This window comes from Fusarium venenatum, assembly GCF_020744135.1.
Source record: "Fusarium venenatum strain MPI-CAGE-CH-0201 chromosome Unknown EDB82scaffold_1, whole genome shotgun sequence".
Classification (NCBI taxonomy): Eukaryota; Fungi; Ascomycota; class Sordariomycetes; order Hypocreales; family Nectriaceae; genus Fusarium; species Fusarium venenatum.
The window spans coordinates 6,868,158-6,889,029 of record NW_027072129.1 but is presented as its reverse complement, the minus strand read 5'-3'; the positions used below and the strand labels follow the sequence as shown (position 1 = coordinate 6,889,029).

Here is a 20,872-nt window from a genome sequence, read left to right as displayed (position 1 = left end):
GGCCTCTATACAAATTTGACCAGGCTTGCAGCTAAAGCGCCGCCACTAAGCGTTTCCGTTCGTCATCGTGGGTTATCCCCTGTCATGAATTGATTGTTGGTATTGATCGCACAGTATATTAGCACTCTTGTAGATGGTAACCAACATGGCGGTCAAAAGTCGGTTTCATAGTGAGCCCGACTTTCAGCTTGCACTGTATCCAAGTGGCGGCGTGATCTGACAGGTTCAAGGGTCGCGATGCGACTTTTCCGAATGGGTGCGCCCTGAATCGTGCCGGCCAGTCACGAGGTCGTACAGGGTCCACGGGGCCAATTGGATTGGCAGGCTCGACATCGACTAAGGGTCCTTCCAAGAAAACGGTAAAGGCCTGAGAAAGAACAGCCCGGTACTTGCTACTATACTTTGGCAGGTGCGCAGGTACTGTACATTCCATTACTGGGTTGCTCAAGAATGGAAAACTCTCCACTGATGGGATGGATCGCATCAACAAGTTCGTCTCAAGGCTCCATCATCCATTAAATATCCACGAATGCTATTTCGGCAAAGGAACGACCTTGTTCTTTTTTTGTTCGCTGGGCTTATTTAGTAAAATCGGTTCCCGAGCGGGATCCAGGTCTCAGTACCCATAGCATTACATACATATCTCCAGTCATTGTTCACTCCTCCCCTTTCTCGTTTCTTTTTTCTTCTTCTCATTCTTCTAACGCTATCTCTGGCATACTTATCTTTGTGAGAACTGGATTGACATACGTGATTTGTGAATACATAAGTTATTCATTACTCGCTCTATGGCCACTTGTTCAAGACAACGGATACTTTTGATTGTTTGCGCAAAGTTGATTTGACGTCACTAGCCCGCGATCGACCATCGTGTCGCATTACACTGCAGCTGCAGAACATTGTTGAAAACTCTCTTTTTTCAGTTGACTGGGTGTTGCGATTGTGCGCCAAAGTCAGCTTTGTCAACAACTATAAATTATCTGAGGGGTCGAAACGCGGTGTGCCTCTCTCACTATCTATCTTTACCACGCTACAATTGTACCGCCCACCGATTCTGCTTCCTTCTTTGTTTAGTTATCGGGGGGGCTACGCAGCATGAAATTCGGAAGAAAGTGAGCACTCACACAATCTGTTCTAATAAGCACGTTTAACTCATTACTTTTCCCAGTCTACCGCGCAACCAGGTCCCCGAGTGGGCGGCCTCATACATCAACTACAAGGGCCTCAAGAAACTTGTGAAAGCAGCAGCAGAGAAAGCAAAGAATGGGGAAAAGGTGGATCCTGCAGGTGGGCGGCTTTGAACGACTCTTTGTGTCGCACACTGAGCCTCTCCCCTAACTCCTGATGCAGAATTCTTTTTCGCTCTTGATCGAAACCTCGAAGATGTCGACTTTTTCTACAACAAGAAACTCGCCGAGTTCTGTCGCCGGCTGAACCTCCTCCAAAACCGATATGGACGAACCCCCGATGTTGTCGCTACCCTGGACCAGGATGAAGTCGAAGAAGTCATGGGCGCTCTGCTTGAGCTGAGAAGCCAGTTTAGAAACTTGCAATGGTTTGGTGAGATTAACCGCAGGGGTTTTGTCAAGATTACAAAGAAACTCGACAAGAAAGTCCCAGACCTTGTCACACAGCGTCCCTACATTACAACAAAGGTCGACGTCAAGCCTTTCGCAAAGGAAGCAAACACAGTGAGACTTCTTAATGAGATTAATAGGTGGATGTCCGTGCTTTCAGAGGCTCAGACGTTTAATGATACCATGTCTGAACATTCGACCCGTTCTCTGGGCCGGGCTTCAGCCAAAGGCATGTTAAGTTTACCTCAAGCTCAGCTCGATATGCTTGACCAAGCTGTGCGTAACGACGATATTTCTGCTCTCGAGGATGGTCTCGAGGAATGCAACGCTATTGAGGAAGGTGCTCATCCACTTCTACTGGGTCTCCTCCAGCGGTCAATTTCTGTGCGCTCCAAGGCATGCATGGCTTTTCTTCTTTCCAACACAAAGACCCTAGATGAGCCGGACGACATCAACGGTCGCAGCTGCATTCACCGTCTAGTTATTCACATTGGACGCACAAAAGCCACCAACGTTGAGCAAGATTCAAAGTCTCGCCCTGTACCTGCTGGCTCGCAGTTCAGTAACAGGCACCTCGAGCCAGGCTTGACTACCTCGAAGGCTGCCAAGTCTTTAAATCAAACCGAGTCCTTGCTCTTGAACAAGGATGATGAGGCGGTTCAGCTTTTTATATTCTTGCTCGAGCAGCTGCGCCCGGAACAGAGGATTGCGCTCAAGAGTCGCGATTCCTTCGGTCGTATGCCACTTCATTACGCGGCTCAGTTTGGCATTGTAGTTATCTGCCAGATAATCATGTCCAAGATGCAAGAGTGGGGCCAGTTCCATGTAAAGGATGGAATTGATACACCCGAGTGGCAGGACAATGATGGGTATGCGCCCCTTCACCTTAGTGTTGTGGGAGGCCATCCTCTTACCACTCGAGCACTCTTGCAGGGTGAGAACTGGGAAGGAAGCAGCAAAGGCAAGGCTGATATACGGAAGTCCATTGCCAAATCAGGCGCTGTCCTGGCCATTGCTACCAAGTCGAACTACAGTGTCATTGTACAGCTCCTGATAGAAGCTGGCGTTGATATCAACTGGAAAGACAAGACCGGCGAGACTGCGCTTCATGTTGCAGCTCGTTTCGGGCATGTCGAATGTGCTCAGATTATCCTCAAAGGAACCCAAGATCAAAAGGCAGACCTTGAGGCTACAGAGAGTACTTACTCCTGGACCCCTCTTCATGTCGCTGCTGTTGACGGAAGATTCAGCGTGGCAGAGCTTCTTGTTGAAGCCGGGGCAGATATCACGCGTCTCGACTCGTCGGGATGGACTGCACGGGAGCATGCTGCGCTTCGAGGCCACATGGACATTGCACGACTGCTTGAAACCGACACGCTCGAGGCTGACTCTCCTCCAGTGAGACCAGTTGACACACTGCAGCCAACTCCTTCGGATATGTCATCTATCGATGAGCGACGCTCGAATGGTAACGGAACAAATAATATCTCGCGCTCTCAGGATGCTATCAAGAGCTTCGGACACCGATATCTTACCAATGAGAGTCTCGTTCTTGTTAGTCTTGGGTCCATGGACATGCGAAAGAACGTTGAGCCAGTCAGCTTGGACCGCGTTCCACTCACTGAAGCCCACAATACGCAACTTGACACTGCTCTCTCCATTGTTGTGTCTGCTACAGGTGCTCATGGTGAGCCCACCACCATCGATCTTCCTGTGCATGATAGCATCTCGACTGAGCCCATAGTTTTCATGACGTCGGCTGCGGAAAAGGTGAAGCTTCTTTTCGACATCGTTCCAACATACTCCGGCAACGACAAGAACAAAGTTGGACGTGCTGTTGCCCTCCTGTCTTCTGTGAAGCCAACCCTGGGCTCTCGTCGTATGAACTTACAGGGAGACGTCTGCGTTCCTATCATGTCAAGCAACTTCGATGTCATTGGTACCGTCAACTTCAACTTCTTGGTCATCACTCCGTTTCACCACCCCAACATGGGAGTCACATCACGACAGACGTATTGGAAGAAGTTGGAATCTACCATGCTAATTGGCCATCGAGGGCTCGGCAAGAATCTGACGAGCAACAAGTCCCTCCAGCTGGGAGAGAACACCCTGCCGTCTTTTATCGCAGCGGCTAACCTCGGAGCTCATTACGTCGAGTTTGATGTTCAACTGACCAAAGACCACGTCCCTGTTATTTACCATGACTTCCTTGTCAGTGAAACAGGCATTGATGCCCCTGTTCATACTTTGACATTGGAACAATTTCTACATATCAACTCGGACAAGAGTCGAGATGCGCAACAGCAATCAAAGAAGAAGCCTCCTCACTCAGGAGAACCGGGCGATTTCCGAGCGCGCAGTAACAGTGTGGCACCAAAACGCTCACAATCTATGGGATTTGCTGGCAGCGGGCCTGACGACTTGGATGAACGCATGAAGCACACAAAAGACTTCAAAGAGCAGGGCTTCAAGGGTAACACGAGAGGAAACTTCATTCAAGCCCCCTTTGCCACCCTGGAGGAACTCTTCCGGGAACTACCTGAGCATGTTGGCTTCAACATCGAGATGAAATACCCCATGCTGCACGAGAGTGAGGAGCACGAGATGGACACGTACGCAGTTGAGCTCAACTCTTTCTGTGATACTGTCCTCTCCAAAGTCTACGATCTTGCTGGACAACGTCACATTATTTTCAGCTCTTTTAACCCAGATATCTGCCTGTGCCTGAGCTACAAGCAGCCTTCTATTCCTATTCTCTTCCTCACAGACGCAGGCTGTTGTGATGTATGTGACATTCGGGCTTCGTCGCTTCAGGAAGCTATTCGTTTCGCGAGTCGCTGGAACCTTTTAGGTATCGTTGCCGCTGCGGAGCCTTTCATCAACAGCCCCCGTTTGATCAAGATTGTAAAGGAAAACGGTATTGTATGCTTCAGCTATGGCGTGCTAAACAACGATCCTATCATGGTTCAGGTAAGCCTTACTAAACATGATAGAAACAACGTGAATTCGCTGACATTTGGTGCAGCGTCAGGTCAAGCAGGGCATCGATGCTGTCATTGTTGACAGTGTCCTCGCCATCAGAAAGGGATTGACGAACGGAGAGACGCCTGCCGAGCTTACGAACGGAGAGGCTGAAACAAATGGCACTCTCAAATCAACTAACGAGCTCAAGGAGAAGTTGGAGGAGTTGACAGTCAATGGTGCAGGTCCTTGAGAATGACCGGCTTCGTGGTGACCCATACCGGGCAGGCTGGAGCGATCATGAGCCTGATCTTGACACTTAATTCACGCAGATAGATTTGCCCAGACGTTTCGGCAGTAAGACTAGACAACATTTATGATGAGGATATGACACGGACTTGTTCAGCATCAGGGTCAGCAAGTGGCATTTGGCGCTGTTGATTCGTCTGCCGGGATAGCACCATGCTGGTGATCACGATTATGTAACTCTGATCACCATATAACGTGCTTCATATGCAGTGAGGGTAGTATTGTGATCAAAACGGTCAAACACCATAACCGCTCCTTTGATAAGAATGTGTGCAACCGATGAGCGAGCGTCCTAGTCGTCGTACGATTCTGCAGTCCCATAAAGCCATGTCTCAGAACAAGCCTATTGAGCTACAGTTAGAACGAGATCTACAGCTGTGCCGCATCCTTGGGAAATGCTACAAGGACCAGGGCATAACGCCAGGATACGTACTTGCCGTGGTGATCTTCAAGGTTTCCCTCTAATACTGGGGGCTGTGCATGTTTCGAAGGCAGGGGGTACGAGGCGGAAATAGTCAACCGACTGTTCCAAGCCATAGTCTAGAGATCAAATGTTTTGTGCCATACTTGGATGCACGGGGTCACCATGTGTGCTAGCCTATAGTATCCGGAAAAGGAAACGAGGTTCCCTCCTAGAACGGCTTTGTTTCAACCGTCTACCCGATACCGTTTATGAACGAGAATTGTCGTTTATGTCTCGGCGGTATAGATACACAGGAGACATGTCTCAGTGTTTGCTTGCCTTGTTGTGAGCGTTGGTCCTCGTTGAGGAAGAGGGTGATGACAGCTGGGCATGTCGCATAGCAAGGTGAGGACAACCAGTAAACATGACTTGCTCGCTTCAGTCAACCAACTAACCTACATCAGTGATAGCCTGTCTAATCGCATGCCACCAGCTACGCATCGAGATATGTCTCTCATGGTCTCTCTGTAATTCTGGCCAACTCTAGTTGGGAGAGGAAAAAAGGAGGCTCTTATTCGTGGAGGCTCTAGTCCGAGTCAACAGGAGCAGAAAACCTGTTCATTTGAAAGCATTTTTATGGCGATCCTTCAGATTGGCTATGCAACTGCCGATAGCTTTCATGGGAAAAGAAACCAGAGTTGATAGAAAACCGGGAAAGTTGCATTTGGGTGATTGACGGCTGACAAGTCAAACTGTCAGATGCGGGAGAATGTGACATGATCGCCCTCTGGTGGGGTTCAGTCTGTCAATTGGCAGCTGAACACAAGAGCTAAAGCTCGCGATGTAACTTTAGAGAGGCCACTTCTTGAACTGTAGTGCCATGGCCGACAGCTCAAATGGTGGCTTCTCATGAGGCTTGATTTAGATGTGTGTTACTCAGCAACAACAGTAACCCTCCTGTTTCCTCCCAGTTAGGCAAAATGACCGTTGCGTTGGTTCAGGCGCCTTTTCTTTTCCTGATAGTAGACTGTTGTTGGATGAGACGGATATTATAGTGTGGGTCTGTAGACATTGATTGACAAGGAAACCCCGGGTTGACAAAGAATAATATCAACTTTAGCATGTAAGCAAGGTACAGGAGGCACAGTACAGTGAGGTTTGCGAGGCGGACAGGTCCTCGTGCAAATGGCAAACACCGACATGACGGTCAGCAAAAGGGTAACTAACCACAAGCTACCTAATACACGCCATGCGATGCGACACAAGGGATGTCCATTGAGAGATCCGCGTCCAGGATGTAATGCACATTGGCAGTATTGCAACCTCCAGGGTAATATGGCGGGCGTGTAGTGGAGGGCGGGAAATGACGCCTCGTGTCTTGATGAATTAAATCCACTGAAGCAGGCCTAACGTCGTTCGTTTTTTCTTTTTCCTTTTTCCTCGCTCCCATTGCCTGTTCTCGGCATGTCTGAAGTTCTCGTATCGGGATACCCATGCACTGTTGGTATTCTGTGGTCAGTTGGAAAGATCTGGGGAGTATGACAGGGCATGGCTTGTCATATGTCACATTTTGTGGGGTAAGTGAAGTACGTAGCTCATTGTGAGACAAAACCGGAAAACCACAAATTAAATGCGGAGTGGTATGCACTGCAACTGGTTTATTGAGTCATGCCAGTGATGTGAATCGATAGTACGGGTACGTTGCTAGTAGGGTTGAGGCCTGGCTATCAATCACCGAGCGGTAGAGCAGGTGGTTAGAATTGAGGCTCGCTAGGGCTGGCCGAGGCTGTCTATACAACGGAAAACCATGCCTATATCATCAGGCACATATGATACAGCTCGCAAAGACTGAGCACACTCCCAAGGCCTTTGGGCAGTGATTGATATATATTGTGCAGATCGACAATATGACTTGAGGAATCGCCTAGTTTATGGTGATAGCGTTCTGCATGGGCTGATTATAGATGCAAGGGATCTTTTGAAAATTGATTTATCTTTAGAGCACCACGGCTTCTCTTTCTTTAGTAAACCCATGTAATTTTGTGGTGCAGTAACATGGTGTTCTTCTATTCATATGATTTGCTGGCCAATTGTGTATGAAATACATTTGGCTCCTATGGTTCGTACCGCAATAGGTATTTGCTTTGGCGTACTCAAATAAAGTAGATGACGTGACAGATATTTCGTCATGGTACGGAGCTGTTGAGCTGCCCAGAAACCAAATAGCCGGCTGGTGAGTTTACTGCAGAATGTCAGCCTCATGCCAACAAGTGGCAACGGCAGAAGCAAATATCAACTCACTCCACCGTTGGCACTACTGCGGTGCCGTTGCCGTTGGCAAACTCAATACTAGCATTCCCTTCACCTGTTCCTATCTGGGAAGTGGCAGATAGCCAACAATGGTCCATTCTTAGTGATAGCAACATGTCAAACCGATCCACATCGTAGACACACATTTGGACCCAGATATGGTCGTGGTGGACTCATGGTGCAAGACGAAGTCTTGGTGGGGGCTCTATCAGCTGAGACGTGACAAGAAGGATGGAGCCTTCCCAGCCATCCCAACCACTCCATGACTCGCTGGGCCAGAATCAGTTTGAGTTACAAGGGTAGAGCGTAATGTTTTCCGCTCCAAGGGCCCCCGGCACTTGTTTGGACTCATGGACTTGACTGCTCATCTCAATACGGTAAAACAGAGATCCGTCAAGGTTAATAAGAAATAGCCAATACATTCCCGCGGAGCAAGGAAACCATATTCAGCGAAACTTCGTCAGCCCAGTCTTCGACCGCCATCCACATGTTGTGGATGCTTCAGACGTACTGGGGCTTCACTTCATAACACTCAACGCAGCGTAACGACGAGTATTGAGCCCACAGTGTATTTGGAGGCAATCCAAGGGTTGGCGAACAACAGGTAACAGTTAGGTTGACATCATGGATCCATCATCAGAATTGATTTGATGATTAACGCCGTCATGATAGATGAACAACCTGGTCTCCGTATCTGTCGAGATCCCCACGTCAGGGCTATGCAGCTGCCGGTAATGCCGTAGAGCAGAAAATTCTGTGAAAGATTAAAGAGTTATGATCCAGTGTTTTCTGATTTGCAGCTCTAACACGTATCCTCTGACAGGAGTAGAACCTCCCATAGCACCGTCCAATTGGTGCTGTGACGGTCCGCTCCGCTGCTTCGGATTGTTCCATCGTAGAACATTCTGCGGTACTGGCGCCGGCCGCTTTGAACCTTCCATGCTTTCGAGTTATTCCCAAGCTTAATTTGGTATATAGGCCCCAGTCACTATGTCTTAGTGTGTTTTCATTTATTCCCCTGACTCGAGTTACTTTGTGCCCCGAGATTTCGAAGCAATTGGGGCACATGACCAAAACGACAAGAGTAGTAACGTTTACCTTGTTCCGAGGTCACCGATCGGATACTTTCCTTGTTCCAGAGCACCACGTGCGGTGTTCCAACGGCAAGGCTCAAAAAGATGCCCACGCAATAACCACTGCCGAAACTGACCTTGCCACACATACGTGCATCATCTAAAGGACGGCAGTTGTGACTTGTTCCTGCGCCAGAACGTCCCCGGTTGCGCACCAGTAACGGCATCCAGATGTCTTTGTAGGAGGTGCACTTCCGGGTTCGTTGGAGCCGAAGCGGGCAAAAGCCTGGCACGGCGTGGACGCAATTTTGTTATCAAATTGCGTCCACAGGAAAGCCCTGTGTGCTTGGCCAATTGTTTCTCAACATTGATCCAGCAGTGGTCCTGGAAGCATGTTCAGTTAGATGTGAGGCTGCGACGTTGTAAAACCCCTTCCAGCATTCAATCTGACAAGGACAATATACTGTAGCCTGGTGGTACAAGCCGGCAGTCGTACATAAAGATTTTCGACAAGGGCTTGAAACCTTTGCCGATCCCAAGGATTGTGCCCCTGGTGCAGATGCAACATCCCGACCTCATTGGATGATACCCGAAATAGACCTAGTTTGCGAGCTGGTGTCACATTCATGACTGTATTCGGCTTATGGCTTATGGTTTACGGGCATTCATTGCAAGTGGAAGATCATCCGAATCACATCAGGAGCCTTTTCGAAGAGCCGAAGCCCAGAATGTCGCCCCGCCTGTCAGTTCGGTTGGGACCGCTAGCTCAGCTGAAACCCTGCCGTAACAAGGGATATCCCGTCAAGCGGACTCTAATAAACACAATCAGTTTATGACAATGTCGCGCTCTTATGATGGCGAGAATCGCTTGAACTGAGTTAGGGCCCAAATAACAAAAAATATCGCACGAGACTTCCCGTTCTTGTCGGTATTGGTGCAGGGCTTTGTTGCAGTCCACAGTCCCAATATTTGGCTTGTTTTCAATTGCGTTATCAGTACTGGGGCCAATTCTAATAACCGGCAATCGAGGGCCGCCGGCGTAATTATGTCATTGGTGAATGGTAGTTAAAACCTCCCGAGGTCAAATAAATCGAAATCATTACTGCTTGCTTTGGAGATGCGCTGTCTCCACATTTAGATCAACTGGCTGTAGCTCGTAAAGGCAAGTCAATCGCTGCCGAAGCCAGACGAAGCCCTTGTTCGCTTGGCAGGAGCTGGCTCTCCAGAATAAACTCATTTGTTTTAGTACAGATAGGGGTCTGAGGGGGGGTAAGAAAACAAGGACAGGCTAGCCACAGAAATTGTATGGGAGCATCGCCCTGGTTTTTCTTTCCCGCAGAGGTCATAGCCTAGTTGTGATCCGCTGGCGGACCTCATAGCCCGGACAGGACGAGTCATGTCGGGACAAATTCCATGGCCATTCCGCAATTTTACTAACGGATAAACATCGAGATCGAGATCGTTGTAGAAACATAATCAATGCTTCTTTTTAGTGGCGGTCAGGGGTAATTGGTCCAGGCTAATAGCTTCAAGTGCGGTTCTCCAACCGAGCACGGTGTCTGCAATGCAGTAGCTTTGACGTCCTGGGCTGCCTGGTTCAGGAAACCTGAGACGATTTAGAACGAGTGGTCCGTGCCTTGCCGGTCGTTCGTGGCTTTCTAACGGTAAATTAATATAAGTGAGCGTTAAAATAGGATGTTACTTTAGAGGCGTGACAAATACTTGAACCCTGAAATCAAGGGAATTCGTATGGGTGTATTCCAAACAGGCACTGGCCAAACCTTTGAGGCTGGCGAGGTATCGATATCATATTCGATTGAGCCCATTGAACGAAGAGTCGTTTTGACATTCTTCTCCTTTTCTAAAGGTGAACATACTGACCCGTCTAAAATGGTATCCAAATTGGCATGGTCACTTTACATGGCACGTGGCGGACAATGCTAAATTGACGGCTGTTTTGAAATGGTCTCAGTCCTCTTAGATCAGTTCATGAGCTGAAGTCTGGAGCTTGCAGGGCTGCGATTTGACGCAAACTGGCGTGACTGGGTTGTATGGTGGTTCAACTTGTTTCTAATATTTCAGGTCTTGCTTGGCCCGCAAACAACACTGCGTGTTTCGTGAGATGTATAGTGGTACGGATCGACGCGAGATGCGAGATGCACGTTCAGTCTGTGCCCAGCCCACTGGGCGTGCTGAATCCAAGTGGTGTATCAATATCTTGTCCACTGTCTGAAGCACCTCCAAGCGCTATAGGGGCACGTAGAATGATGACGGGGGTCGCTGGTTTGGTAGAAATTCTGCATCTGCATCAAGACTGAATAGCGCCTACTTACCTGACGCAGATACTAAACGTGACCCGAGCTACTAAGTTTGGCAGGAAGGGGTCGGCAGGCCTGATTGTTCCTTCCATGCACTTTGAGAGCTACCTATGGTTGGGCCAATCTCAAGGCAGGTACGGCTCAACAGTCACGCTCATGTGTACAATTAATTCCAGGGGACATGGTTATTTGATCCGACCTAGGTATGTTGGTACTAATGCTGCGACGATTATTTTCGTCCGCTCTATACCACAATGTCAATGCATTTATTGGCACAGGCAAAAACATAAATTTTGCATGAGGGGCGACAAAGTGCAACGCAACTCACGGACAATGAGCACAGCACTATGCACTGCAAATCAATTCAACGTCTGTCAGAGCGTCCCGTTCATCCCACGCTTATCGGAAGAAGGAGATCTCAGTAACAGACATCTCAATGCCGTGCGTTAGTGGGTGTTGAGGTTGAGTGTTTTGAAGTCAATTTGGTGGTGACGGTTGAAAGAAACGGTTGGATTACTCGGCTAGCAACGCGCCACACGGCTGAATTGGTACCTCCTAACCCAGGTACCAAAGGTATAGGCACCGAAATTCTCTTGACTGAAACTACTAACCATACTCATTAACACCAGCCTACTTTTCAAGCCCGTCTGCCGTGAACAAGCGCTCAAAACGAGATGAAGGGTCTGAAGTTATGTTGCCATGCAGGTCCGTCACATCACCACGAATTATGACTATCTACCTAGTCATGCATCTACATGTTCAATGCAAAATGGATTCCCACGAGCACACGATTCCGGCGCCCATCGGCTTGTCACCTGCAAGGGTTTTCACCCTCCAACACGTACTATGTAAGTACATACAAATTGCAGTATCACTTTCTCTCCGTATTTTTCTTGACCCACCTCGCAGTCAAGTATTTTGATGCTACCTGGTCAGCTTGAGTCGCGCTGGACAGACCCTGGACTAGCGCGGTGAGAATGCATGGGCTCATTCCCGGAGTACAGCAGCCAGCATCATCGAGCTCAAGACAAGGAACGGCGCTGACAATGTCTCGGATTGTGCAGGATCTCGAGCATTCATGCAGACTCCAATAGGACGTTATTTAGAGGCGGTGAGTCGTGCATCATGAAATCATGGAACTCAATGGAGTAAGCGACCCAGGATGTTTTATTGTGTTTTACTTTTTTCTTCAGACTTCCCCAAGTCTAATCGCAACCGTTACATTGGACGATCAGCCATTCAGGGTTATGCTTCGCAAATCTGGCAGGGTGATGCTTGTCGCCAGTGATCTTCGCGGGCATCCGGGATGGCCCCCCACTATTTCGTTTCGAATGCAACGCAGCACAGAAGTTCCCAGGCGGAAACAATCTCGGCCGAAGCAGGGCTATGACAGAATAAGAGCAGGAGCGGGAGACAGACCAGGGTTCCCGAGTGTGACTCTGCGAGCCTCACAGCGCCATACGGATGATCAGCGCGTGCATCCCCTGGGTTAACCCTGGAATAATAACCAGAGAACCGATTCAGTGTTGGTTCTGTAGAACTCTATATCCGCAATACAAGCCGACTGGACGACCTGGTGTGGGGAGTAGAGATACCTATGCAACCATAGCCAGCCTCCTACCGAATCCTAAACTTTAATCGCAAAGAAGTAACCCAAAAAGGGAATCATCATTCAATTCATTAGTTGAAGTTTAGGAGAGCGTTGCCAATCATTATCCGTCATTATGGTAACTCGGAGATATTTGTAGTACGTAGAACGAGGCATGTGGAGAGGTGGGAGAGTGTGTTCATAAACTGCGTGAATAACGCAGTTTTGCATCTCACATCTCATTAACTTTGCGTTATCCTATGTACATCTTCATTTGAATAATAACGCAACCCATGATACAAGTTAGGGAGGGCCTCTGAGTTTCGGTTTGGACCCTTGTTTTGACTGTTAGAGCAAGGTTCTGTCACAGGAGTAGTGCATTTATATGAAAAAGCCTCCATCCAAGCCCGTGATCATCAATATTGAGTATGATGACTTCATTTAAAGCGAATTTAACCGTACTCGGCCCAATCACGGTAACACGAGCTAGAAAATTTCGACTGGCCTTCAACTAATACTGTTCAGAAACACTAGCATGTACTCTGTAGACTTGTTACAATAATGCCACCTAGTGTGATAATCTAGACCACAGCCTTGGCGTCAGGGGCCTGAACAAGGCGGTGCGTGTCTGGTCAGCGGATCAACCGAGACTAGATAGAATCTAACAGCCACGTGATGGATACAAATACAGATGCAGATACATATATCAGCACAAATGATATGAATATCTCGTTATTCTTGGTCCGTTGCTGATCATTTTGGTGTGCTCGCGAGAATAGAGGGTTGCATTGATGATTTTCCATTAACAGCCGCCTCAGCCCTGGATAAGAAAAGAGCCACATCGAGGCGACAGATCAGCTGTCTAAACCCTGCTGTGTGTCAATGGGACACAATGGGTACATACTGTAGCTTCTATCAAATCTTGGTTGGGGATCGACGGTCTTTGTTCAATCTCCAGTTGCTGGCTGAGCGATGTGGAGAAGTCGGTTGAAACGTTGCGGTCTCATGCTAATTCCGCAAATCAACATCAACAAACCCACTTGTGACTCGAGCTTGAGAGTGCAGTATCTAATACTATTGTCTACCGAATTTCCAACGGGATCGAGTAACTTGCGACATGGTAGAAACTATAATCCTGACGCGAGATTGCAGTTGGTGGCTAATGTGGTCTAGTACCTTTCCATTGACACTGATATCAAGATAAACAAGAGGCTGTAGGGCTTGGTCTATAAAGGATGTGCTTGGGAATGCGTGAGGTACGTACCTATCTGCTTCCTCACCGGCACGGGGATAATTTATGGAAGCCCCCTGTTATTCTCTTACCTTGAACCCCGGAGCATGGGGCAGGGCAAGGTGGAACAGGGAAATAGGCTGTACATGGCCATGGTTTGGAGTCCAAGACAAGGGTTAACGTCCACCGTAGCAGCAGCCAAGTCAGGAACGGCATGGGCAATCGGTAGGGATCGACAAGGGTTCTAACTGTGGGCGGTGGAGTAGAGATCTTGGTAATGTTGGGTACCTACAGAGTACAGCCTAGTAGTTACTCTGTAATAGGTAGTATGTATACGGCTTGACTGACACCTGGTCATCCATTACAGGAAACAAGGGGCGGGCGTCTTCAGCACGTCATGGTTCCTCATCAATTTAATGCGACATGAATAGCGCGTTGAGGAAGCGTCCGAAGAATGCCACAGTAGCAATTGCCTAGCTCAAGAGAAAAGATCAAGAGTCTACACAGTTATTCCAAACTCTTGTAAATATTTTCCTGTCAAGTGAATCCGTTTTTGAGAAGTATTGCCCTTTTGGGATATTTGTCAAACTCATCCGAGCCAGAACCGGACGTAACGCGACTGTTGAGGTTCGGCACGAGCCTTAGGCCCGTGTTGGTGACGTGCTGGTGTTGGTTCACGGGCAGTGACCTATCTTAAATCCATGGCGTGAGCCCCGCTGTTTACCTAGTTGCACTCCCGTCTCGTCCAACGTTCAACGTGCCGCCAAAAGCATAAGTCATATCGTCGTAGTGAGCCGTCAAACTCGGGTCCGAGTTGTTTGGTGGTAGCGACTTGCCTGAATAAGTACAAACAAATGATCATACAAAGAGCTCACAGCATATGTGTGACTTGCCGCGATAGTTTGTAACGCATTATGGGAATTTGTGGCGGGGCAGACGTAACAGATTGGACCCCTGTTCGGTCTCCAACAAATGCCCCTGCTTGCACATCAGATAAGAGGCTGTATCCATATTACTGTGCTTGCTTTTGAGATATTGTAGGGCGATGAGCAGGTTAGCAGCCTACATAGTACATCAGTGTCAAAGTTATGCAGAGTATAAATGAGCTTCGGAAATAAAACTTCCGAGTTATGAAAACCCCACCAGAAATGTGTGATCGACAGGCGTTGATTGCACTGGAGAGGCTACTAGTGTACAGGCGGCAGGTACTGTACTGTGCTGCTGCGTGGTTTGACCAGCACTTGCCTTCCACTAAAGTGCGGATAGACGGGCATCGAGTTGAGACCCACTCTGGATGTCCAACGAATGGATGGTCTCATCCCGTCCTTGTCTATCATCGCAGCTTAGTTCTATTACTTACCCTAAACACCTACGGCGTGCATCAGATGCTTAGGCTCTGTTGCACGATTGGAAAAACTTACCCAGGTGCAGAGCCCGTACCAAACAGCAGCATCATTTCCACCGCCGTCAACAACAAGAATCTCCCTCCACTGATGTCCATGGACCCAGCGGGCTGAATCAGACCCTAGTCCGCGGCGCTCCCCAAAGCCAAGCCAACGCCAACGCCCTGAGCCCCCAGTCTCTCACTCTTAGTGGAGTTGCAGATGCAGTTTTAGGTGAGCCCTTCAGCCCGTCAAGTCCTCAAGGTGTCTGCGTGCCAGGTGCCAGGTGCCAGGTGCCATGGCTTGCCTTGGTTGGTCCACTTTGGATCTTCGTCTCCAAGGACATCCATCCACCCCATTCTTGGAACCCACGATGCTAGGATGCCCATCTTTTCTCTTAGACAATACCTCATCCGGTACCTGAGGTGTAACAACAAAAATAGCTGTTACAGATTGAGAAGCTCTCGGCTCTTGCCGGAGATGCCGCGTTTTGCTATCTTGAAGGCAGTTTCAACTTTCGACATTGGTTCCCTCCCAAGTCAAGCCCAAGCTGGTCCGTGGATGTGGTGGTTGTGGCTGTCCCCTCTTTCTCCGCCAACCTGGGTTTCCCAGGCCGCTTGCGCACTACCAACCATCTGAACATTGGCTCCAGTATCATCTGTATTTCTCATGAACCCTGATCCAAGGGTTCTTGAGAGAAACAAGCTTACTAGCGCTGGGCCACTTCATGCAGCTGGTCAGTCAGTCGGTCAATGGCGGCATCATCAAGCAGTTAACATTCTGTCTGCATTTTCGAGGGATATGCCATCCACATCCACATCCATCCCTTGCTTTAGCACATCAGAACTCAACGCCATTAACTGGATTAGACATCCATCACTGATTAGAGACTCGTCGGCTTTTGTGCCCCCTGTCCCCGTGGCAGGCTGGCTCAACGTCCTGGAATATGCAGTGTGCATTTAGTACGTGCCAGAATTTATTTCCCTCCCCCTCAAAGATTCTCTCTAACCTTGATAGGGTTAACCTGGTCTATTATTTGGAAAAGCCATCCAATCATCGTATCAGAAAAGCCTTGGAACATGGGGCTGCAATTGTACCTACCTCCCCGACGGCAAGTCTCTCTACGTTAGTGCTCAGCGACGAAGGCAATGGCAGTACAGCGCATTAAGCACAGTGAAGCAGTTAACAGGTAGGCGATGAAGCCACGCCACAGAAAGGTTTAGCTAGCTAACATGGGTACCTTTTGTATGTCCCATTCGCACTAGTAATGGATATTGGCCCGCGCTACACCACTAATTCGGATAATAATTGCCCTCCGTGTGCTTGGTCAATGCCCTTTCAGAGCCTATAGTTGGTAATAGTTTCGCCTTGAGTCTTGACGCACTTTTAACCCACTTCAATTCACATAGGTAACGCAGCTACATGGCTGACTAGCTGCTGTATGCCTCCATCAACACAAGCCCAAGGTGGTTTAGTTAGAGGAGACGAGCTCGGGTCGCATACCGAGTACAACGTCTCCAACTGCCTGAGTCTGTTGTTAGCGGCAGCCGTCGTCTCTATTTTTGCCGTACCTTTCCTTTGCCTTGCATTGCCCTGCCTTTACCATCCCCTGACCTAACTAATTGACCCTTGATGGATGCGTCTCTTCATCTCCCTCTTCAACAGCCTCCCTCCACTTCCTTTCTCTTTACCTGATGTGCCGTCACGCTTTCTCACCCTTGGCTCACTCCCCCATTCCCCATCTTAATTCTTTCTCAATTTCCTCTTATGGTATTCACACCCCCCGTCACTTGTTGCCGGACGTGACCCACTGAAGCCCGCTGTTGCAGGGCAGGGATCCCTTGACTTCTTTGATCTCCTGCGTGGTTCATTGTTAGCCCCGGCGTATGGGTATGGATATAGGTATACGGATACCAGACCATGCTCGCCGTACACCTATGAACTAAGTCAGATTTGCGACGGCCCATCTTTCCAGCTTGAGGTGGCTACTGCTCTCGACCTGGTATTTAGCATCTGTGTGGCCCTGGCTAATGTACTGATACGGTACTCGATTCTGCACTACCTCACCTTACACCAAACACTCCTGTACTGAACCCCACTGCCCTTACCTAGCGGGATTAGAGCAGACCAGAGTAGAACCTGGTGGTTGTTCGTTCATATCTGTCGCCGTGCCCTCATTATAGTCTTGTATGGGGCTTTATCGAACGTCTAGTCTACCTGACTCGAATCAACTCAACTAGGTGCTACATGGTCCGTTCCGACGACTCGATACTTGTGGTAGACTGCGTTACGTTGCGTTAGCCATATTCTTGGGCGTTCATCGCTCCGAACCCAACCAGTTGTTATCCTGATATTCCCTTGTCCTTCCTTCTGGATCTTTTCCATCATCCCTCAAAGTACAACCGTCTGTAGCGGCGTCCCTCTTTTCAGGTGTACAACCCTCCCCGGCCCCAGCCAAATTTCTTCTCTAGGTACGATCCACTGGCCAATCCTAGGTAGTGCCTGCATTAACACGAGACGTTTAAGCACTCAGCTCCCACTCAACCTGGACCCTCAGCTTCACCCATCTCTTATATCCCACTCTCAACCGCTTCTTTACCACCGCCAATATTATATATACTCATCACCACCCAACCTCTTCAAGTCATCCATACTATAAACGCTTCTTCATTGTCAGATCCGGGCTTGTTCACGTTATCTTATGAGCGCTGCTTTATCCACGATTGACTCTATCGCCGCCTACTATACCCTAATTACAGGCAAAGTCTAATCATTTACCCATCGGTCCTTCTCGGCGACAGTAGAACACACCTACTGTACCGAGTCTGCAACTGTCAATTCGCGAACGATTGAAAGGAATTATGCTGTAGCTTGTCAGCGATTTGCCCAACTTCTATCTACTACAACACTGAGTACTGTTTTGCACGCATTGCCTCGAAGCAATATCGATACCTGGCAAACATAATCATGGAACTCATGGAACTAGTTGAAAACGAGCCCACTGCCCGTCCATTCCAGTGCGACTGGCAGTCTTGCACAAAGGTTTGTTGCTTCAGAGTCCGCCACGCCAACCTTTCTTGCTAACCTCTGACAGAGCTTTAATCGGAAATCTGATTTACAAAGACATTATCGTATACATACTAATGAGCGGCCGTATTCTTGCTCTATCCCTGGATGCGGGAAGAGTTTTATTCAGCGTAGTGCGCTGACGGTTCATATTCGAACACATACAGGGGAAAAGCCCCATCAATGCCAACACATTGGCTGTGGCAAACGGTTCTCTGATGTAGGTGAAAACAACTCAAGTGGCCGGCATGAAACCCACTAACAAACGTAGTCTTCAAGTCTTGCGCGGCACCGACGTATACACACTGGAAAGCGTCCATACAAATGTGCCCATGATGGCTGTTCCAAAAGGTAGGTTGTGTCAGCCCCATCAAACGAACCGCTTGCTAACACGGAACTCAGCTTTTGCAGAAAAACCACCATGGTCAAGCATCAACGGAGATCGCACCAGCAAGGGATGAACCCCAACGATATCGACGATTGCTCCTCGGATTCTGATGATGACGAGTCCCCCTCTACTCCCCAGCACTCCTCCATGACCTGGTCGCCTCACGACATGGTTTCTATGGGTCAAGCAGCACCAAACGGTTCGCTCCATCGTGCATCCTCTTATGCCGACTTCGAGTCTCAGGTTCATGGCCACCATATGCCACCTCATTATGCTCACAGGCATGGAATCCCCACCACTGTTCCCCATGAATATCACGGGCATACAGTGCCTGATCAGCACACCCACGTTCAACTTGTTCATCGAGCCGCAGCCATACCGCGTCAGGCATATTATGTAACCGAGCAAGGGAACCCTGGTGTCGCCACGATGACTAGTTCTTTGCCTGCTCATTACCACTTGTCACAACACGTGGAGCGACCTGCTATGGAGATGCCGTATTCAGCCCCAGGAATTCCGACGTCAATTCAGAGCAGCCCTAGCACCTTCTCTGCCACTTCGGTCCCGAGCCCTATGGTTCAAGATGGCTTCTATGCTCACCAGCCGACAACCCAGCCAGCATATACAGCAGCAGAAACTCAACCAGCTATGGTTCAGTACCACCAGCCTATTCAGCACCATATGGCACAGCCCCAGCAGCCGGTTGTATCTCAGCCACAGCATATGCCTGCCACGGCCGAGCACTACCCTCCCCCGTCAGCGCACCCGCAACAAGAGCAGTGGTCCCATTACGACCCGCCGATTGAGGTTACAACCATTGGGCAGCTGCCCGCGTACGGGAGCGCAGTATATGATATCTATGCGCCAAAGATAGAGTTCGATGATCCTTCACTGCAACTTCCCAGTAGCAGATTGGCGAGCATGTGATCAGTCTGCTCTTAACGCCATTCCATAATTTACGAATATTGTCTTTAGCACCCCACAAGACATCGCCCTGTTTCTTCACGATAGTTACCTGTAACATTACGATCATACCACGGCTGGACCACGCAACGATCTCTATTTCATGAAATTTATTTCTGCTCTTGAAGAGGATATACCCATCGGGACGTTATTGGAAGAGAACAGGATACATCGTTACTCGAAAACCATCAATCTTTCTCTAGAGCTTATGAAAGATGTCAACCACGATTTGGAACACCGTCATTGCTCCCCCCCCCCGTTGAACATTGTGTAATTCGAGCTAAGGAAGGGTTTGTTCATCTTTTGCCAATTGTTTTTCTATTTCTTTTTTACCCGAGTACCTGCGACTTTGGATCAAGGGTGTTGCAACGGCTCGTTATTGCTGTTCGGATCCTCTATAACTTGGGCCATTCGAACGATAGCCCATTGCACTTGGATATCTTCTCTAATCTTGTCGTTGTATGTTTTCTTGTCTTTTGCAGCATTGAGTAGCACCAATACCCTATACAAGGTTTTTATGTTGAGTTTTCGTCGGGGCGGATAATTTACCAGGAGGGAGGTGGATGGCGGAAAGGGCTTGTGCAAACATACGGATCAACACCAGCATTAAATGTTTGGGGACTTGGGAATAGAGACCTATGTCCACACCTAATAAACATATATCATCTTATTACCAGGTCGCTTTTAACTTTTTCTCACATAATTCTTTAAGATAAGTAGTTAGAGTTAGAGCACTACGTAGCACCATAGCACCATACAATCCATGATAGAACATACCCGCACCATCCGCACACTACTCTACTATATTATCAACAGCTCTGATACATAGGAATCGCCAATAATGTCCATAAGTAGATTCAACTATTCAAATGTTGTGGTCGGGAGACGGAAGATCTGATGGCCGTGGTGTGATGACTCAGCAGCTTCCCGAAGAGGAAAGGCTATAGCTTGTGATGTGATGCCGAATCGCGGACCAGAGTGGCAAGCAGTCCGAACTCCCCCCATCGATTACATACCGATGATGCCTGCGCGCGATTCACTATGAGTGCATCCCGGTAAACTATTATTTCGTCTCTTTGAGCAGACTTAGCGTACGACATACCTGGTCATCAATAACCGTTTCTGTCCTGAGAAACTTTAGACGCGGCGGGAGGCGTAGATCAAGCCACCCATTACACGTCATTGAAACGGTTTATCATCATCTTTTCCTCCATTATCAGCCTACAAACATCATTTCAAAAGCACTTCTGGTGCAAGAAAACTTCCAGCATGGCCTATAATGCCATGGTGCTGCCAGTAAGTT

General features: G+C 48.6%; 2 protein-coding genes across 2 annotated transcripts; both read left to right on the top strand.

Moving 5' to 3' along the window:
• The first annotated feature begins 693 nt into the window (after positions 1–693).
• EDB82DRAFT_67182 (Glycerophosphoryl diester phosphodiesterase family-domain-containing protein) lies at positions 694–5,124 on the top strand. The gene is made up of 4 exons (XM_025729812.2): positions 694–1,112; positions 1,169–1,287; positions 1,351–4,547; positions 4,603–5,124. Exons 1-4 carry the CDS (start codon positions 1,096–1,098, stop codon positions 4,789–4,791), a joined length of 3,522 nt encoding a protein of 1,173 aa, XP_025589000.1. The 5' UTR covers positions 694–1,095; the 3' UTR covers positions 4,792–5,124.
• Positions 5,125–18,119: 12,995 nt separating this feature from the next.
• EDB82DRAFT_543657 (uncharacterized protein) lies at positions 18,120–19,533 on the top strand (the record flags this gene model as incomplete). The annotated part of the gene is made up of 4 exons (XM_025729813.2): positions 18,120–18,194; positions 18,247–18,438; positions 18,490–18,569; positions 18,621–19,533. 4 exons carry the CDS (start codon positions 18,120–18,122, stop codon positions 19,531–19,533), a joined length of 1,260 nt encoding a protein of 419 aa, XP_025589001.1.
• Positions 19,534–20,872: the final 1,339 nt, after the last annotated feature.